Source organism: Prinia subflava, chromosome 12 (genome assembly GCF_021018805.1).
Source record: "Prinia subflava isolate CZ2003 ecotype Zambia chromosome 12, Cam_Psub_1.2, whole genome shotgun sequence".
Lineage (NCBI taxonomy): Eukaryota > Metazoa > Chordata > Aves > Passeriformes > Cisticolidae > Prinia > Prinia subflava.
This window is the reverse complement of record NC_086258.1, coordinates 21291683-21309155: the sequence shown is the minus strand read 5'-3', so window position 1 is coordinate 21309155 and position 17473 is coordinate 21291683. Positions and strand designations below refer to the sequence as shown.

The window sequence follows — 17473 nt, the reverse complement described above, 5'->3', positions numbered from 1 at the left end:
GGCCTTCAATAGATGCACCTTGGGCAGTCAGAGCCTCCCAGAGTCTACACCCGAGGTGGACAACGGTCACAGGTTTTTCAGACAGATATAAGTTTGGTCTATTTACATATCAGGGGTTAATTGTCCAATTACAGCTTCAGGTAATGAAGTCATTTACCTCTATTTTGCTCCTCTCAATTCCCTTTTGTTTATGCTTTTTGGGGCCTGAGGCTGTGGTGTGTCCTTGGATCACAGGGGCAGAGGGATTGCTTTGTCTGTCCAAACTGTGAAGACAGTTAACTACACTTTATACTGAGTTTAGAGTTATACACCAATGCACTGCAGGATTTGAGAAATATGAAAGCTGAAATCCTAAGGCACCATCAGGATGCAGTAGGAGCATGGGCAGTCCCTCCAGGGCAGCCCCTTCCCCAGCAAGGGGTGTGAGCACTCAGAGCCTGGCCCAGGGATGCTCTGGTTCCTCTAAAAATGCAGCAGGGTTCAGACTGGCCTCGTAATTCTGGCTCGTGAAGCAGAAGAAATGCACCCACCTTGCTTGGTAGGGCTCCAGCAGGAGAGATTAGAGCTCCACAGTGCTCCCTGCTCCCTTCCTGAGCTCCCTGTGCCAGTGTGGTGCAGCCTGGTGAGTTCTGGGCTGGGCTGTGCTGAGTGCCAGGGCTGGAGCATCCCAGCCCAGGGCAACCACAGCTCCTGGAGGGTGGGAAGTGCTGTGAGCTGAATTCCTGCTGAATAATCAGAGGCATTGGCAGAATTTTAAAGCCTTGCATTGACTGCACCGAGGTGGGGCTGTTCCCAGGCTGCAGCAAAGGGAGTTCAGAACCCGAGAGAAATGGCTGGGTGAGGTTCCTGTGGGCTGCTGGGGGTCCTCTGTGCTGGGTGAGCTTCACCTCCTGCCTGTTCCTCTGCCAATTCCTGTGCCAGGATGGATGGTGTGTGTCAGAAAATGGGCACAAAATGGCACAGAGATGCAGGATGGTTCTGAGGGAAATGGGGATTAAACCTGACTTTCAAAGGAAATCCCAGTAGCCACGGGACAGAGCTGGTTTCAAGTGGTCACCTCCAGCTGCCCAGAGTGTAGAGCTGGACTGGGCTGAGTGGGAATGCTGGGGAACAACCTCAGCTGCCTTGCAGGGAATGGGGGACCTTTTTGTTAGCATCCTGATTATTGAGTATGATCTGCAGCTTCCATAGGAGCCCACAAACACCACAAATGAAGGAGGGAGACCAGAGACAAGCACGACAAATATATTGCAGGAGTGAAAAACTGCTGAGATACTCGTGCTGAACTGGCCTCAGAATATAAATTGCACAAGATATTTCTCCTTACTAGAGCGCCTCAGTTCTCTGATCTCCCCCTCAAACTACATTATGCAAAAGACATCTGAAATTAGCTTTGGCCATTTCAGTTTATCCCTTACTTTGCTGAGTGATGGGCAGTGGATCTCAAGGTGACTTCTCGTTTGCCAGACTCATTCTGGTCTGTTCCTGGACGGGAAAGCAGCGAGAAGATGAAGAGCTCCTGCAGCAGCCCCTGGCTCCAGCGTGGCACTCACGATTTCACAGCCCTCTTGCAAACAGTCAATTAATGCTGCTGCCCTGGCACCGAGCACGGGCCCCGTGCGTGCGGCCGGGCTCACTGCAGCATGGCCAAACCTCCATGAAAATGCAGATTAGCTACAGGTTCTGGCTGAGGAATTTGCAAAGAGACGTCACCCCAGGGCCCGGCCGCACAGGCAGCAGCAGGAGGGGGGGAACATGGTTTCAGTGCTGATACAGGCTCTGTTTGCTGGATGGCATCGAATCGATTGTTCCCAGCCCCTGATGAGCCCCGTGCACCCCTGGGCCTGCAGTCAGTGTGTCAGACATGGACAGGAGCCGTCAGCAGGGAAAGGATGTCCTCAGAGAGGGGACACGGCAGCTCCTCGGGTCTGAGCCTCTTGGAATTCTCCCCAAGCCAGGGGATTTTATCTCCACGAGGGCTGAACACACTCTGAGGGTGTGCAGCACCTCACAGAAGCAGCATTAAAAAAACATTTTAAAAAAATCACAATAATCCCAATAATCCCAATAATCACAATAATCACAAAATTATTTTTTGTTATTATTATTACTCAAAATAACTAATTATTATCTAATTATTAATTATGAATTGTTAATAACAAAAATAATTTGCCAGATGGCATGACTGAGCATCTTGAGAGAGCGAAGAGGTTTTAATTAAAGGAGAAAATAATACAAAAGAAAAGAACCAAAGCCAAGCACGGTGTAGGGAGAGGTCCCACACACCTGCTACAACACCCCGAAAATGCACTGAGAAGCCTCAGTGCTCATCCTTAAATATTGCACCATTTAGGTGGGGTTTTTGGCAAACAGAACAACAGAGGATAGCTACATTTATGAACGAACAGGTAAAGAAACATATCTGTGATTTTGTCTTGGCATTGAGCTAATTATGGTCAGGAGAGCAAAGAAACTTCTAGTGTTCTTCCTTTAAAAGTCCTAAGGGGAAACTGGAACCCTTTTCATTCTATTCTATTCTATTCTATTCTATTCTATTCTATTCTATTCTATTCTATTCTATTCTATTCTATTCTATTCTATTCTATTCTATTCTATTCTATTCTATTCTATTCTATTCTATTCTATTCTATTCTATTCTATCCTATCCTATCCTATCCTATCCTATCCTATCCTATCCTATCCTATCCTATCCTATCCTATCCTATCCTATCCTATCCTATCCTATCCTATCCTATAGGTTAGCCTGTAAGTGGGCTGGGATTTCTTAGGGTTCTTGTATTTTTGATGTACAGAGCTTTAAGGCATTCTTTGTTGCTGGTTGCTCAAGGGCCCACAGCGGTCTTTGCCTCTCTGTGGCCAGGGAAGCAGCAGCACAGGGCCCATTTCTGCTGGCCCAGCTGGAATCACGCCCAGGGCCCGTGGCTGAGCTGGCTGGGGTCCCGCTGTGCTCCCTGCCAGGGCTCTGGGGCTCTGTTCCTCTCCCCATCCCCTCGGGCACGCTGCAGACCTGCCTTTCTCTGCTGTTCTCTTGCAGACAAGCCGCGGATGAACAACATCCTCACTTCAGCCACCGAGCCCTACGACCTGTCCTTCTCCCGCTCCTTCCAGAACCTCTCCCACCTCCCGCCATCCTACGAGTCTGCTGTCAAGACGAACCCGAGCAAATACTCATCTCTGAAGAGGCTCAGTAGGTGTCGGTGGTTTCGCTCCCCCTGTACCCGGGTTGTTCTGGGCGGGCAGGGCACTAAGGGATAACCCCTTCCCTCTGGCATCTCCAGAATGACTCCCTTGGCTGCCACTTCCCATCAGGGATGAGTGCAGAGAGTCATTCCCTTACTGGCAGAGTGCATGTGGTTATTGCTTGCTGACCCCTCTGCTCAGGTCTGCTCCTGGCAGTCATCTCAGAATCCTTTATCCTCTCTGCTGGAGCCCAGCTGAGCCTGGCTGGGTGCTCAGAGCTGCCCTTGGCACAGCCAGGGATCTCACCAGCCACAGGGGCAGCTGGAAATGACAACAGAAAGATGCTAAGGTGGTTGGGAACAGCTTTTCCAGGAGGAGCCCTGCTTGCCTTGGGCAGTCCTGCAATCCACGTGTTCCATGGTGTGTGTCAGAGCTGCTCCTGACCTGTGCCGTGCTGTGATCCATTCTCTGTTCCGTGCTGTGTGTCCAGAGCTGTTCCATGCTCAGATCCAGAGAAGCAGTGGCTGATCCCTGGCAGTGTCCAAGGCCAGGCTGGAGCAGCCTGGGATGGTGAAAGGTGTCCCTGCCCATGGCAGGAGTGGAACCGGATGATCTTTAGGTCCTTCCCAACCCAAAGCAGTCTGGGATTCTGCAGTGTGATCCTAGGATTTCCTAAATCTTTGTCTAAAGTGACAGAAATAGGTTTGTGCTAAGGTGCCAAGGTTAAATGTCCTGGGTGCAGTCAGTGCTCCTGGAGCCTTCCCTGTCCCACTCAGGGGACACCTGGCAGCCACCAAGGACACTGAGCTTGTCTTTGGCCCTTGGCTGGGGAGGGGTTCAGTCAAAACCTTAAATATCCACCCCACCAATCCCAGCAGGGAATCCCTGCTCACTGCAGGGCAAATCCCCCCTGCTGACCCATCCAGGGCAGGTCCAGACAGGCTCCAGTGCTCTCTGCAGGGCACCAACCCTGCCTCTTGCACAGCTCCTGGCAAATGCCAAACCAACTGCTCCACTCTGTGCTTCTGAGGAGTTTCAGCTCAGGAGTGCCAAGCCCTCCCTGCTCCCACTGGGACTGAACACACTCAGCACCTCCAGAACCACTGAATCACTTTCTTGCAGATGCTCTGCTCCAGAGCCAAAGGGAAGGAGGCTCCCAGCTCCTAAACCTTCCCTTGTAAAATGCCAGCAAGATGATTTTCTTATTCCATATGAAGGAGCTGAAGGCAACACAAAAAAAAGTGTGATATCTAAAAGCTGGAATTCGAAAATTACTTATTGGGCATTCATTTTTCTTATTTAAAATTACTCCCTTCCAATGAACTCCCTGTCATGGTTAGAAAAAATAAAATAAAATAAAAAAGGTATGAGGAGATTATTAGCAAATACTTCTATTTGAGCAAGATAAAAAGCATTAGATATTGTTTTAATTCTATGTTTCAGGTGCTTGTCTGGGTTTCCTCAGGCTTTCCAGGCAGGGAAAAGTTACTTATTTTCTTCCAGTTCAGAAAGACAGATGGTGAAAACCCAGGGCTTTATCTCCCTGGCCCTTCCTTCGGGGCACAGACAACAGGAACCCACCTGGGCTGTTTTGGGAGGGTCTCTGAGGGGCTGGGCACCCCCTGTGCCCTGGCAGGCGGGAAGAGCAGTGATGGAGGGTGTGAGAATGTGGCTGAGCAAGAGCAGCTGGATTAATTCCATCCTGCCCGGTGCTCTGGGGAATTGCACTTCCCAGTTAAGGGAGAAAGGTCAGTCAGGAAGGAAGCTCCTGTTTTCAGGCATATTAAACCACTTTGTGCTGGCTGGAGAATCATCACACGTGACTGGGCAGCTTGGAAATGTTAAAGCCAATTAAAACAAGGAGAGACAAGCCCAGAGAGGAAACCTGCTGGAGCTGCAGAGGAGGAAAGCTGGGAAAATTACCTCTAGGAAAAGCAGTTATTGTGATGGCCTCATGTGCATGCACACGTGCATCTGTTCTCACCATGATAATATAGAAGAACAGGAAGGAAAACTGTCCTTGGCTGTTCTGCTCCATGTTCCCTTCCCAGAGCACCACAAACCTGCCTCATTTCTGTAATTCCAGTGCCAGAGCAGCTCTGCTCTGCCTTTCTGCAGGGGCATCTGAGGTGGAGGTGGAATGTGTAGGAGTGTTTATTTGGAGATCTCCCTCCAAATGAGAAAAAAACCCAAAACATAACAACAAAAAACACCAAAAAAAGTTGTCTGAGGGAAAAAAAAAAAAAAAAAAAGCTGTCTGAAGCCAAGGCAGTTGAAGCACCCAAACATTCCTGGAGTTTGGTGAGACTAGCCCTGACTGATGTTCTAGAAACTGCCAAAGGAGGAAAGAAAGAGCAGGAAAATCCCAACCAAAACCAATGAAAAAAGCCTAGAAATTGTGCAGAAAGCGTAATTCCCAGTAATTCCAGTTCCAAATGTTTGAAAACACAAGGAAAGACCCAGAAGTATGGGATTGATTCAAAAATAGAAAAAACCCTGTCAAACAATACACCAGTGATTCTTTTTTGTCTGCTCACAATTTCTGCTCTCTTGGAATCCTCTTAGGACACTTTTTAAAAAAAATTTTAAGCACGTCCTTGATGGAGAAACCCACTGGATTGGAGTTTTATTTTGGTTAAAATGGTGAATGTCCATTCTCATGTGAGCATCAATGATGAGATAAGGAGCAGGGTTATTACATCCCAGCTGTCTGAGGGACGGTGCTGGTGTGGTGAGGGTGACATGAATCAGCCTGGAAGGTGTCCCGTAATCATCTTTAAGATTCTTCCAACCCAAACCATTTTACGATCCCAAGATTTCAGTTCCCAGAGCAACTTTGGTTTTGGCATTTCCCACCCTCACCTGGTGGGCAAAGCTCCTGGAGCTCCACTCTCCCAAGCCTGGGGCTGGATTTGTTTCTCTGCTGCCCCTGGGTGCAGGAATTGAGCAGTTCTAGCGCCGTGCTGAGCTCTCCCTTGGCACAGGGCACGTGTATGATGCAGCACATTCCTGTCAGGCTCTGTTCCCCATCCCTGGCTCAGGCTGACACTCCCTCAGAGCCAACAGCCTGGAAAATGTCTGTCTGGTGCTGCCTGGAGCAGCTTGTTGGGTGTGACACACGGCTGTTCCACCTCTCCTGACTCTGCTGAGGTGGAGATGAGAAGTTTTTCCACACCTGGAAATGTTCTTCCTCCTCAGCATCACTATGGGCATGGCCTGAGTGAGCTTAGGAGCATCCTTGAAATTAAATCAGCTCCCTGAAAGGTTTAGCCATGGCCAGCAAAAGGCTGTACAGACCTGTACAAGGCTCACAGGGTGGAAGAGGGGAGGAAAAGGTATTTTTTTATGCTCCTAATGGACCAAACATTTTAAAGTGTACAGCATGCTGCATTTTTAATCTAAGGAACAACTTCAACCCTCTTCCAGTCAGCCGATTGTGCCACCTCTCTAGCAGCCTCAGAGCGGTAAACCTCACATAAGCTGGTTTAGCTCCTGCTGGCAATTACCAGAGCCAGGTGTGAGCATCCAAGCACATCTCCATTTGGGATGTTCTGTGCTTTAATTACATCTATTTAGAGTCACTTGGGCAAATCCGGTGGAGCTCCTCTCATCCAGAGCAGGGGCCAAGTGCCAGAGTGCTAATTGCTTCATTCCCATTCTGCAGCCAGCCTCCAGCATCGCTGCCGAGCCTGTGCACGCCCAGCGTGGCATTTCTAGCTGTGGCCAAAATATAGAATGGAAATGCCTGCGGTTCCTGGGGCCATATGGAATTTCCCCCGCCCTCAGGCTTCCTGGAAGGTGATTTTAAAGACAGGAGAGCTCGAGGCCGTGAGAGCTGCTGCCTGACATTTCCAGTGAGACATCCTTCCAAGAAGCGTTGGATGGCGAAAGATAAAGACTCATTCCTGCCGTGTGTGCTCTGGAGAGCAGATCCCACAGGCAGGAAGCAAGCACAGGGAGCTGGGGGTGACCTCACGCCTTGGGGGTGTGCGAGGAAGGGGCTGGCATCAGCACTGGTGGCACAGATGTTCTCAGCTCCTGCTCCTGGATGTGAGACAGGGAACCAGCCCCACCTCCCCACGGCTCTGGGCTGTGCACAGGGGCCTGGGAGCAGTGCAGGGAAGGTGTGGGAGAGGGGCTGAGGATGTAAGTGAGGGCCCAGCACAGGGTGGTGACAGCTCTGCAGAGTTTGGCTTGAGCTGGTGCCGTGTGAGCAGAGCTCTGGGATGCTGTCAGCACCCACCACAGGAGCTCTGGCTCACGGGACAAGCAGCCAAGTTGTCTTCAACTCCCAGCCAGTGTGGTGCATAAAACCTACAGCTTGATGGCTGTGTAGAAGAAAGAGGGAATTTCCACCATCATTTAACAACCAGGCCTGTGGAAGACCTACAGGAAGAGGCAGCACCTACCTCACCTGCCCCATGATCACCCCAACTGATCTGCAACAGAGCTTTGCCCTTTTTGTCACTCTAACTGCCTCAGAATCTCCATGCATGGAAAATTTTCCTCTTGCACCATCTGATATTCTCCCACCTTACATCACCCGCCATGGACTGAAATACTGGAGCTGAGAAAACAAACCAAGTTCCTCTTTATTATCATATATCTTCATCATGTCTGTCTTGCAAGCAAATGACTTTGCAAAGGAATTCTGTGCCAGTCCCAGGAGCTGGCTAAGGATGTGCAGGAGGGGATGTGTTTGCCCATCAGCACTTGCCTCAGACCTGGGAGGGAAAGTCCATCCTGGGTCCAGTGTGTGTGTCCAGCTCTGGGGGCTCCCTGCCAAGCTCTTCCTATGAGGTTACTTTGCAAAAAGCCTCGTTTCTTCTGTAAGGTGGATAAATTTCCTTTATATCTGCATGAGGGATCCCCTTCCTGCACCCCACTCCTGCCTTCTCCCAGGAGGGGAGGGCTCCTGCCAGGATGGGTCTCACTCTGAGGGGCTTTGAGGTCACTGATGAGCCAGAAAGGGAGGAGGAGGCTTTTGGCCACATCAGGAGAACATCTCAGACAGAGAAATGAGGGAGAAGGCTCACAGGGATGATCAGTGTGGGGCATTAAATGTGACTCCATCCGCTGACCCACGGAGGCCAGAGCTGTGCTCTCCCCCTTGTGACAGTGGAATTTTGGGGAGGGATGGACACTCTGGGCTTTGCAGCCACAGACACATCAGGGCACCTCAGGCTGCCCGAGGACTGCCAAGCCTCCTTCCAGGTAAGTGATCCCAGTGCCCCAGTTCACAGCATGTGAACATCAGAGGGGTTAACCAGAAAGTTTTTGTGCTTCTGTTGTTGTTTTCTTAAAAATCTGAAACAGCTTTGGAGTTGCTTCTTTGAATTACTGGTTAGTTGAATCAGGCCATGGCAGCTGCTGTAGGATTCCAGTGATCTATCACGATACAGCTGCAGTAGCCAATCCTCTCTGAGATTGCAGAGTTTCTCTCAAAGCCAAAAAAGATGGTGAGAGTGCATGTGGGGTGTGTTTCATTGCATTTCAGCAACAGATAGATCATTCAAGATGCGGGAGCAGTAAACTGAGCAAAAACATTCCATGGGATAAATTCTATTATATCAATCAAGGGTTTATAAATTATTATATTTTTAATATAAAAATGGGAAATGAAATCTTAGGCAGGTGATTCAGTGTCTCAGAGACCACCCCATGATCACCAAACCTGTTTTGTGATCACAGTTACAAATATTTAAATGTGGTAATTAAAATGTGATGAGGTCACTCATGGGCTCCAGGGAATACCCACGTCTGAGGCCAGAGGTGAGAGGTGCATGCCCTCCAAGGGGGCTTGGCCTGCTCATGTCACCTGCCCTGTTCTTTCCCCTGAAGGTGACATTTGGGAATTTCCCCATAACTCTCATATAAATCATGTGGTAGCAGGGTCTGGTCTCCACAGCACATGGAGGAGTGTGGGATGCACTGCCCAGGGAATTCCACTGTCCCCATGCATTTCATTCCCCTCTGTCTGCCACAAGCCCTTGGTGGCACCACCCACCCAGGGCTGTCCATGCCTGTGGCAGGCGGTCCCTGGGGTGCCACCAGGAGGCAGCTCCGGGGCTGTGTGCTCTGCACAGCCCCTTTGCCCCCCTGGGACAGCACCCTGACACTCCTAACCTCTCCCTGTCCCTTCCCACAGCTGACAAAGAGGCTGATGAGTACTACATGAGGAGGAGACACCTGCCCGACCTGGCAGCCCGGGGCACGCTGCCCATCAACGTCATCAAAATGTCCCAGCAGAGCAACCACCGGGACAGGCCTCGCCGCCCCATCAGGGCCATGTCCCAGGACAGAGTGTTGTCCCCCGAGAGGATCATGCCCGAGGAGTTCAGCATGTCCTACGAACGGATCCTCTCGGACGAGCAGCTGCTGTCGGCAGAGCGCCTGCACTCCCAGGACCCGCTGCTGTCCCCGGAGCGCTCGGGGTACCCCGAGCAGTCCATGTCCAGGGCATTGTCACACACGGATGTCTTTGTGTCAACACCGGTCTTGGATCGCTACAGGATGTCCAAAATGCACTCCCATCCCAGTGCCTCAAATAACTTGTACAATACCTTGAGTATGAACCCGACCTCGGCCAAGCGCCAAGCGTTCGCCTCGCGCCGGCACAACACGGTGGAACAGCTGCATTACATCCCCGGCCACCACCACCACTACCGCACCGCCAGCAAAACCGAGGTGACTGTTTGACACGACCCAGTGCATTGTAGATACTCCTTAAGGACTGGGGTGGCCACAGCACCCCGTTCTGCCGTGGCCTTATAGGCCAAGATAACCTCTACTGACTCGGTGTCTGCAAAGACTTCTCTGACAGTCCCACCCACGTTGTTTTTAGAGCCACCCTTTCATCAGTGACACAGGAAGAGCTGAAGCAGCAGTCAGACACTAGCAAGGGGTAACAGAGGGAATTTCCAGATGTGCATCAGTTTCTGTCAAAGAAAGCCATAGTAACCGATGGCTCCTTCCAAGGGCTCACCTGCATTATCCCATAGTTTCCATGAAATCAGGACTTTTCAGTTGCTCCAAGGAGAAGCAGCCTGAGACAGAGAGGAGGAAATTAAGCCCCCCCCAATCCTGGAAGGAAGGGGTCTCGTTCTTGGTCCTCATGTTTGACATTTCTGTAGCAAGTAGGGAGATTCTGGCTGCTGGGGTCAGGCCCAGGCTGCTCCACACCCGCCAGCACCTACACATCTGTTCCTTGTCTCTTGTCCTTGGAGCAAATTCAAGGGCAGACTTTCCTATGGGACTGGCAGATCTAGGGACAAGAATAGCCTGGCTGAGAAATAAAGTTTTAGTTTATACTAAATATACTCATAAGATAAAAACATACTAGTGCCTACAAATCGCCTGCTCTCTCAGTGTAGGAAGTAGTGGGGTTGATGTGTTCAATAAGCACAAATATGCTGAAATGCTTGTTAGACCCTTTTCTCCACTCATTCTAGTATCTTGGTGTCTCCAACATGTAAATAGGAAGGAGGAAGAGGGTTTCTCTTCCTCCAGCTTCTTGCCACTGCTGAACCTAAAGCACCAGAGCCCTTTCAGCTCCACACTGCTGCCCTGTGCTGGGGGAGGTCCTGACCCCACCGAGACCCCTGCGAGGCAAGGCTGCCACACCTGTCATGGTTTCTCCCCAGAAGTTTCTTTTCCTGATAGCATTTTCCATGGCCCAGTTCCCCTGTTTCTGAACATTTTCTCCTCCCATTTACAGCCTACAACTCCACATGTAGCAAATCTTTTTCTAGTCCTTAGCAGAGGCACAAAGCTGAGGGTGTCTGTTTACCGAAAAGCAGGTCGGTAGCTTGCCGTGGTCTTCTCTCCCTGCAATGGCCTCCCAAGAAAACCTTCCAAATTCCAATTCCACTGAGTCCCGATCCTAACCATGAAGACAGTTACATTTCATGCATATAAATTATATATCCAGCATAATTATAATTAATGGGCATGTTGTATATCAGATATAACGCTAATTAGATACTGTATATTTGTAAAATCTTTAAAACATAGACTCGTGGGTCCAGAATTTGCGAGGGTTTCACCTTTGGCTTTCCAGACAGATTGGGCTTTGCTTTGGTTTTTTTGTTAGATTTGGGGTGGGGTTTTTTTCTCCTTTTTTTTGCCCCCTTTGATTTGCGCTCCTACCAAATTCTGTAGAACTGACTTCCACCGGAACACACAGGAAAGGATCTCAGAGGGTCTGAAGGGCAGCCAGACCTGGTGCAGGAGTTGTGGGTGCTGGACACTGTCCTGGGTGTGCTCCCGAGGCCCCAGCACACACACACACACACCTGGTGGGTCCTGGCAGGCACGCTCCCTCCTCGGGGTGCGACGATGACTGACTGCAGGCTGTGAGCACATCCCTGTGCACCTCTCTTCGTGTGCCACGCTCCCACACCGACTCTTTTCCTATATGGCTCTCCATTAGGCTTCACTGAACTGTGCTCTGCCCTCCTCCCTCCCCTCAAATACCTCCCACCTCCTGGCCTTAATGACATTCCCAGCCCAAATGTGTCAAGTCCTGTAGCAAACAAGGATGGCAGGGCGTGAGCATGAGTCTCCTGTGGAGGCTTTGGTGCAGCACCAGGTTTTTCTGGTGCAGGGTAGGCAGGAGGAGCACGTGTCCTTACCCCAGTGGGACTTACAGGTGGGCCTCGGTGGGATGTCCAGGTGGCCTTTCTCTTTCCCAGACTGCCCTGGAGCTGGTCCTATTTCCAGAGCTTTATCCTGCCCCATCTGATGGAGACTGTGCTGAGAAGAGCTCCATCAGTGAGAGGTTACTGGGGCTTTGTTTGACAGAAACTGAACTGGGAGGGAGTAAACAAATAACAGCCTCCAGGGGCAGATCCTGCAGCCTTGGGCAAAATCACTCTGGGCAACAACCAGAACTGTCTGTGGATCAGGGTGGCAGTTCATGGCACGGGAGGGATGAGAGAGAAGGGGCTCACACCTCATCTGCTGCCCCCTCCCTTGATGGACACTACTCTCCCCTGACTACCTCCAAGCTCCTCGGCTCAGTCCCTGGATTTTTCCTCCCAGAAGACAATCCCTGTGAAAACATTGCCCTTGCTGGCCTTCCCACAGGCCGGGGTGTGGGACTCGTGTGAAGAGAAGAGAAACTCTCACGGCTGATGGGGAGGCAGCCCCTGCTGAGGTTCTGGGGCTCTTCCACTCTCTCCTGGCCCGGGCAAAGCTGGGGAGATCTGAATGCTGCGGGGGAGCAGAGTGCACTCTAGAGCCTCCAGGAGCTGTGGTAGCAGCGCTGGAGAAGAGGTGACGGTGGGAGGCCGTGGGTAGGTGAACACTCCTCTCTTTCCATGCCCATAGCTGTGTGTCTCAAGCTCTAGTCCTCATCTAAATGTCCCATTTGTGAACTAAGAAATTGCTGGACCAGATGCAAATTTGGAAATTTTTCAAACTCTAAGTGGCCCGTGCTGATGCTAAGCTGTGCCTGGGCTATTTGACCTCTGTGTCTTCTCCTGTTCTGGCTAACAAATATCACAGGCCCTCTGCTGACGTGTCTTACCTGGGCAAGAATCCTCCAGAGAAATCTTAGCCTCATTTCCTTGTCTTTTTTCCACCCACTCAACTGTTTCAAGCAGATGTGTCCCACAAGGAGCCTTTTTAGGCCAAATCTCTTCAGGGACTCTGCCACTACCACAGAAAATTTTCAGCAAATTTTCTTGGGAAGGAACAGTGCCCTGGATACCACCTGGGCACCATGTGTTCCCACAGCTCACTCTGTGTGCTGGAATGGGTTGGTGAATGGAGCAGTGGCATTTCAGCACACACAGGTGTCCTTAGGTCATTTTTTTCCTCTTATTCTCCCTTCTGAGAACTTGTCACTGAAAGAACACTTGGTCTGGGACCGAGTGTCATGGCCCACAGCCTGGTCCCCAGCACTTCAGTTCCCTATGGTCCACACATGATGATAATAATGGGAATTCCCAATTCTATGGAGGGATTAGACCACAACGCCTGTGAAGGGCTTCGAGACCCTCCCGCAGCAGAAACTGTAGAGCAGCAAAGTGTTTTTTGTTAATCTTGTTTGTCACTGTCCTGACACATCGCGTGTGATGTGTCCCGATCCACTCTGCCCAGAACGAGAGGGCTGGGCTGGGATTGCCCAGGTTCCTCCTGCTCTCCTCCTGGTCAGGGTCCTGGCAGGCAGCAGCTCCAAGGGATGCTGCTCCCTGCACTGGGACCTTCCTGCTTCCCTCTCCTCACCTCTGAGTCACCACAACATCCTGCACTCAGGAGAAAAGGGGGAAGCAGCCACATTCCTTTGTACAGTAAAATATAACCTTAACCTGCCTTGATTAATCTCATATACTCTGAAGTGTTGGTCTGTATTTTCTCCACCCACAGGTGCAAACAGACGCCTGGGGAGTGTCCAGGTCCCAGAGTGCATGTGCAGGGACTGGGGGAGGGGGATGTAGAAAAGTTTATATTTCCTACAAGCTGATAATTATTTGCTTTCCCTGAGCAGCAGCACATCCTGGAAGGCTGCACTGGGTTTTATACAATTCTCTGTGTATGTGTATATAGATACAAATATATACATATACACATACATACTGTAAAATGCAATCAACACGTTCTGACTGACCCTGTACCAATCAAAGCTTCCAAACTGTGTTGAATCATTCTTTGAAACGTGGGAAACTATTTTTAATGAACCACACACAGCACCACACGGAACAGAAATTTTGTCATAAAAAGCCTTCTAATGCCAGTGAATCGTGTTTTAAGGAAAAAAAAAAAAGAAATATTTTTCAATGTTTTAATGTTCCTTTTATAAATGATGATCTGTTACTTGGGGATGGGGGTGGGTGGGAAGAGACACAGACAGCTGTCCAGGAGTAAGCCCTCCTTCCCTGGCCTGGATTTAATTTCTGTCTGCTGAGCCTGGCTGGCTGCAAAGCTGCTCCCAGGAACCTGAGCTTCCCGCGTGCACATTTCTGTTCCACCAGAAGCATTCCCACCAGGAATCTGCAGGAGCTTGGCACCAGGTTTTTGTAAGAGATGTTTAGCTCCTGGTAGCTGGGAAGACATCCTCATCTTCTTCCACCACCACAAACAAAATCTCCATGAAACATGGTAACTTTAATTGTGTTTGAAATACGTGTTCTGTTTGTGATCAATTTGCCATCTTCAGCTCATGGAGAAATAGCTTGTCTTAGTTTAGTTTCAGATTTACTGCTTAATCTGGAAGGAGGGGCTCTGCTGAAATACTTTTAGCTTGAACAGATTTCGTGTTCAGGTGTATTTCAGCTGAGTGAAAGGAGGGAAATGTGTGAGAAAGGGGCTTAAATATTTTCCTAGCGAGTGTTGTTAGCAATAAGCCCGTGTTGGGGCTGCTCCCTGGGGAACAGCCACTCGTGTGCTGTGTGTCCACAGGCAGGGGGGAGAAGGGACTGTTCCCAGCTCTCTCAGTGGTGAGAGGTGCCCTCCCCAAGCCCAAATCCCAGCTGGGAAAAGCCAACCAGGCTTCCCCCGAGGTGAGGGGAGAGTTGGACGGGGTTGTCCGAGTGCATCGGTGTTAATCTGAAAGGGATCTCTGCTCCCGGCACCCCGGGACTCCTCCATGGCCACCGGATGTCTGGGAGGTCTCCATGGCAGGAGATCTGCATCTTGACAGGTCTCTGTGCAAGGAGATCTCCATCCTGAGAGGTCTTCTTGCAGGGAAGTGTCCCTGCCAGGACATCTCTCTCCATCCCAGGAGATCTCCATCCCAGGAAATCTCTCTCCATTCCAAGAGGTCTCTATCCCAGAAGGTCTCTCTCCACCCCAGGAGGTCTCTCTCCACCTTGGGAGATCTCCCTCCATCCCAGGAGATCTCTCTCCACCTTGGGAGGTCTCTCTCCATCCCAGGAGATCTCTTGCCATCCCAGGAGGTCTCTCTCCATCCCATGAGGTCTCTCTCCATCCCAGGAGGTCTCTCTCCATCCCAGGAGGTCTCCCTCCATCCCTGGAGATCTCTCTCCACCCCGGGATGTCTCCATCCCACCCCGCTGCCGGGAGGAGCCGCTCCCCCTGACCCTCTGCTCCGCCGCCGCTCCCGCCCGCCTGCAAACCCCTGAGACATTTTTGTAGCAAGAATTTCTTGGCTCTGAGAAAGACACTTCTTACTGTACTATTTTTAGTTTGGGGGACAATATTTCCTAAGAGGGGTTAAGTGGATATTTTTGTGCTTTAGCCCAGTTTATGGATTCCATGTTTATTATACAGTAGTACTGAAGAGGAAGTACATTTGTATCTGTAACTTTGCACAGACTCTTGGTTAACCATTAAACAAGCTTCAAGATGAGCAGTATTTGACTGTTTTTCTCTGTATTATTCTTGTTGTTATACTTACCTGTAAAAGCACATTCTGTATGTACTGTAAACAAAAATATTATCAGTTTAGTAAAATTTAGAGTCTTAAGGATTTTTCCACTTTTGTCAGTAACAACTATTTATGGATTAAAAAATAAAGGCAATTTCAACATATAAATTGTTTCTTTTTGATATCTATTGGGGGGAAATAAAAGCCATTTTCTTGGCAGCCTTCCCAATCTTTGTAACCAGCGTTTGAAAGGTAGATATCTGTGATTCTCTGTGTAGTTAAATAGCATCTATTAAAATGAATGCTGCAAGGTCTGCAAGACTCATTATTTTTATGTATTTATTTACTGCATTTCATCGTCTTGCCAGAAAAATCAGAGGGAGCAGAGAGACATTACCATTTGCTGTAAAATTTGTCTCACAAGCCTAGAAGATTTTATTTTAAAGTTGCCCTTCCTTAAGTTTGCCTCCATAATCCATGATATTGTCTCCATCTGGAAAGCCTTGAATTGCAAAGTTGGAACTTGTGGAATGTCCCACGGTGGTGAGGCTTCCACAGGGGCTTTGCTTTTGCCCTTGGCAGTGAGTTTCACACACAAGATTTCCCCCATCACCCTCCAGGATGTGAAAGTGCCAAGGATGTCAGGGTGGGTGTGCCTGAGCAGCCCCCACAGCCACCCCAGAGGGGCTGAACTGCATTTTCATTTCACCAGCTCTGAACCTGGGCTTCCTTACCACTCTGTCCAGGTGGGAAACCTGGATTTTTTTCCAGGTGGCAGGGATTTTTTTTTCCCTTGCCTTTTGTGAAGGAAATATATAGTTTCACATTTCATATTGCTGGTACCCAGGGATCCTTCCCACTGCTGCCTTGTGTGGGGCAGAGGTTGTCACCTCTCCACCACTCCCTCACCAAGCCCCAAGCTCTGCTTTCAGTCTTTGGCACATTGGGATTGCCCACTGGAGAAAAAAAAGGCTTCAGGGTGACCTGACTGGGGCCTTTCAGTGCCTGAATGGAGCCAACAGGAAAGGTGGGGAGAGACAAGGGATGGAGTGAGAGGACACAGGGAATGGCTTCACACAGAGAGAGTGGGTTTGGATGGGATATTGGGAGGAAACTCCTCCCTGTGAGGGTGGGCAGGCCCTGGCACAGGGTGCCCAGAGCAGCTGTGGCTGCCCCTGGATCCCTGGCAGTGCCCAAGGCCAGGCTGGACATTGGGGCTGGAGCAGCCTGGGACAGTGGAAGGTGTCCCTGCCATGGCAGGGGTGGCACTGGGTGGGCTTTAATGTCCCCCCTAACCCAACCCACTCTGTAATTCAATGATTCTGTATCTTTCTGTTACTTTGCTGCTCAGCCTTAGTAGATCAAACTTTAGCAGATCAAAAAAGCTTTGAGGAGCCACACCCCACCATCCTTGTCCAGGGTGGGTCCAGAGGGAAGAGAAGGCCCTTTTGTAGCCCTTTGGCCAAGCTTTGGTCCCCTGTGAGCAGAGCTCAGTCAGTAAGGCACAATCAGCACTTCCTAAGCAGCACATGAACCCAGCAGAGTTAATTAAAATGCATTTTTAAGGGAGAAGTTTCGTTTTGCCTGGCAGTTCTATTCATAATTACCCAATCCTGTGTAGCACTAATAAGTGAGGATGGAGCAACGGGGAATTAGCTAATTTCTCCACTTCCCATAAAAGTTATTGAGGAGAACGGCAGGATCTGTGGTGTTGAGAGCAAGTGGTGACAGAGATGAAGCTGGGGCTAATTCTTACCTCAAAAGACAGCAAATCCCACTGTTCCCAACCCCTGTGTTAAGCACTCAGGTGCAGAGTCACTGTTGGCTGAGCAGCCTTCACTCAAGCCACCTTCGCTGGCCTCGCTGGTGACCTTCTCTGATGGTGGCCCAAAGTGGTTCTGGTGGCCTGGGCTGCCTGGCACCTCCCCTGATGAGGGTAAG

The 17473-nt window shown here is 50.1% G+C and overlaps 1 protein-coding gene across 1 annotated transcript in view; it reads left to right on the top strand.

The window, feature by feature from the left end:
- The window catches only part of SHISA6 (shisa family member 6), a 180754-nt gene extending 166786 nt beyond the window's left edge, over positions 1-13968 (top strand). The window contains 2 exon segments of the mRNA XM_063408949.1: positions 3056-3208; positions 9350-13968. Of these exon segments, the coding sequence (XP_063265019.1) occupies positions 3056-3208; positions 9350-9900 (704 nt within the window). The 3' untranslated portion in view covers positions 9901-13968.
- The last annotated feature ends 3505 nt before the right edge of the window (positions 13969-17473 follow it).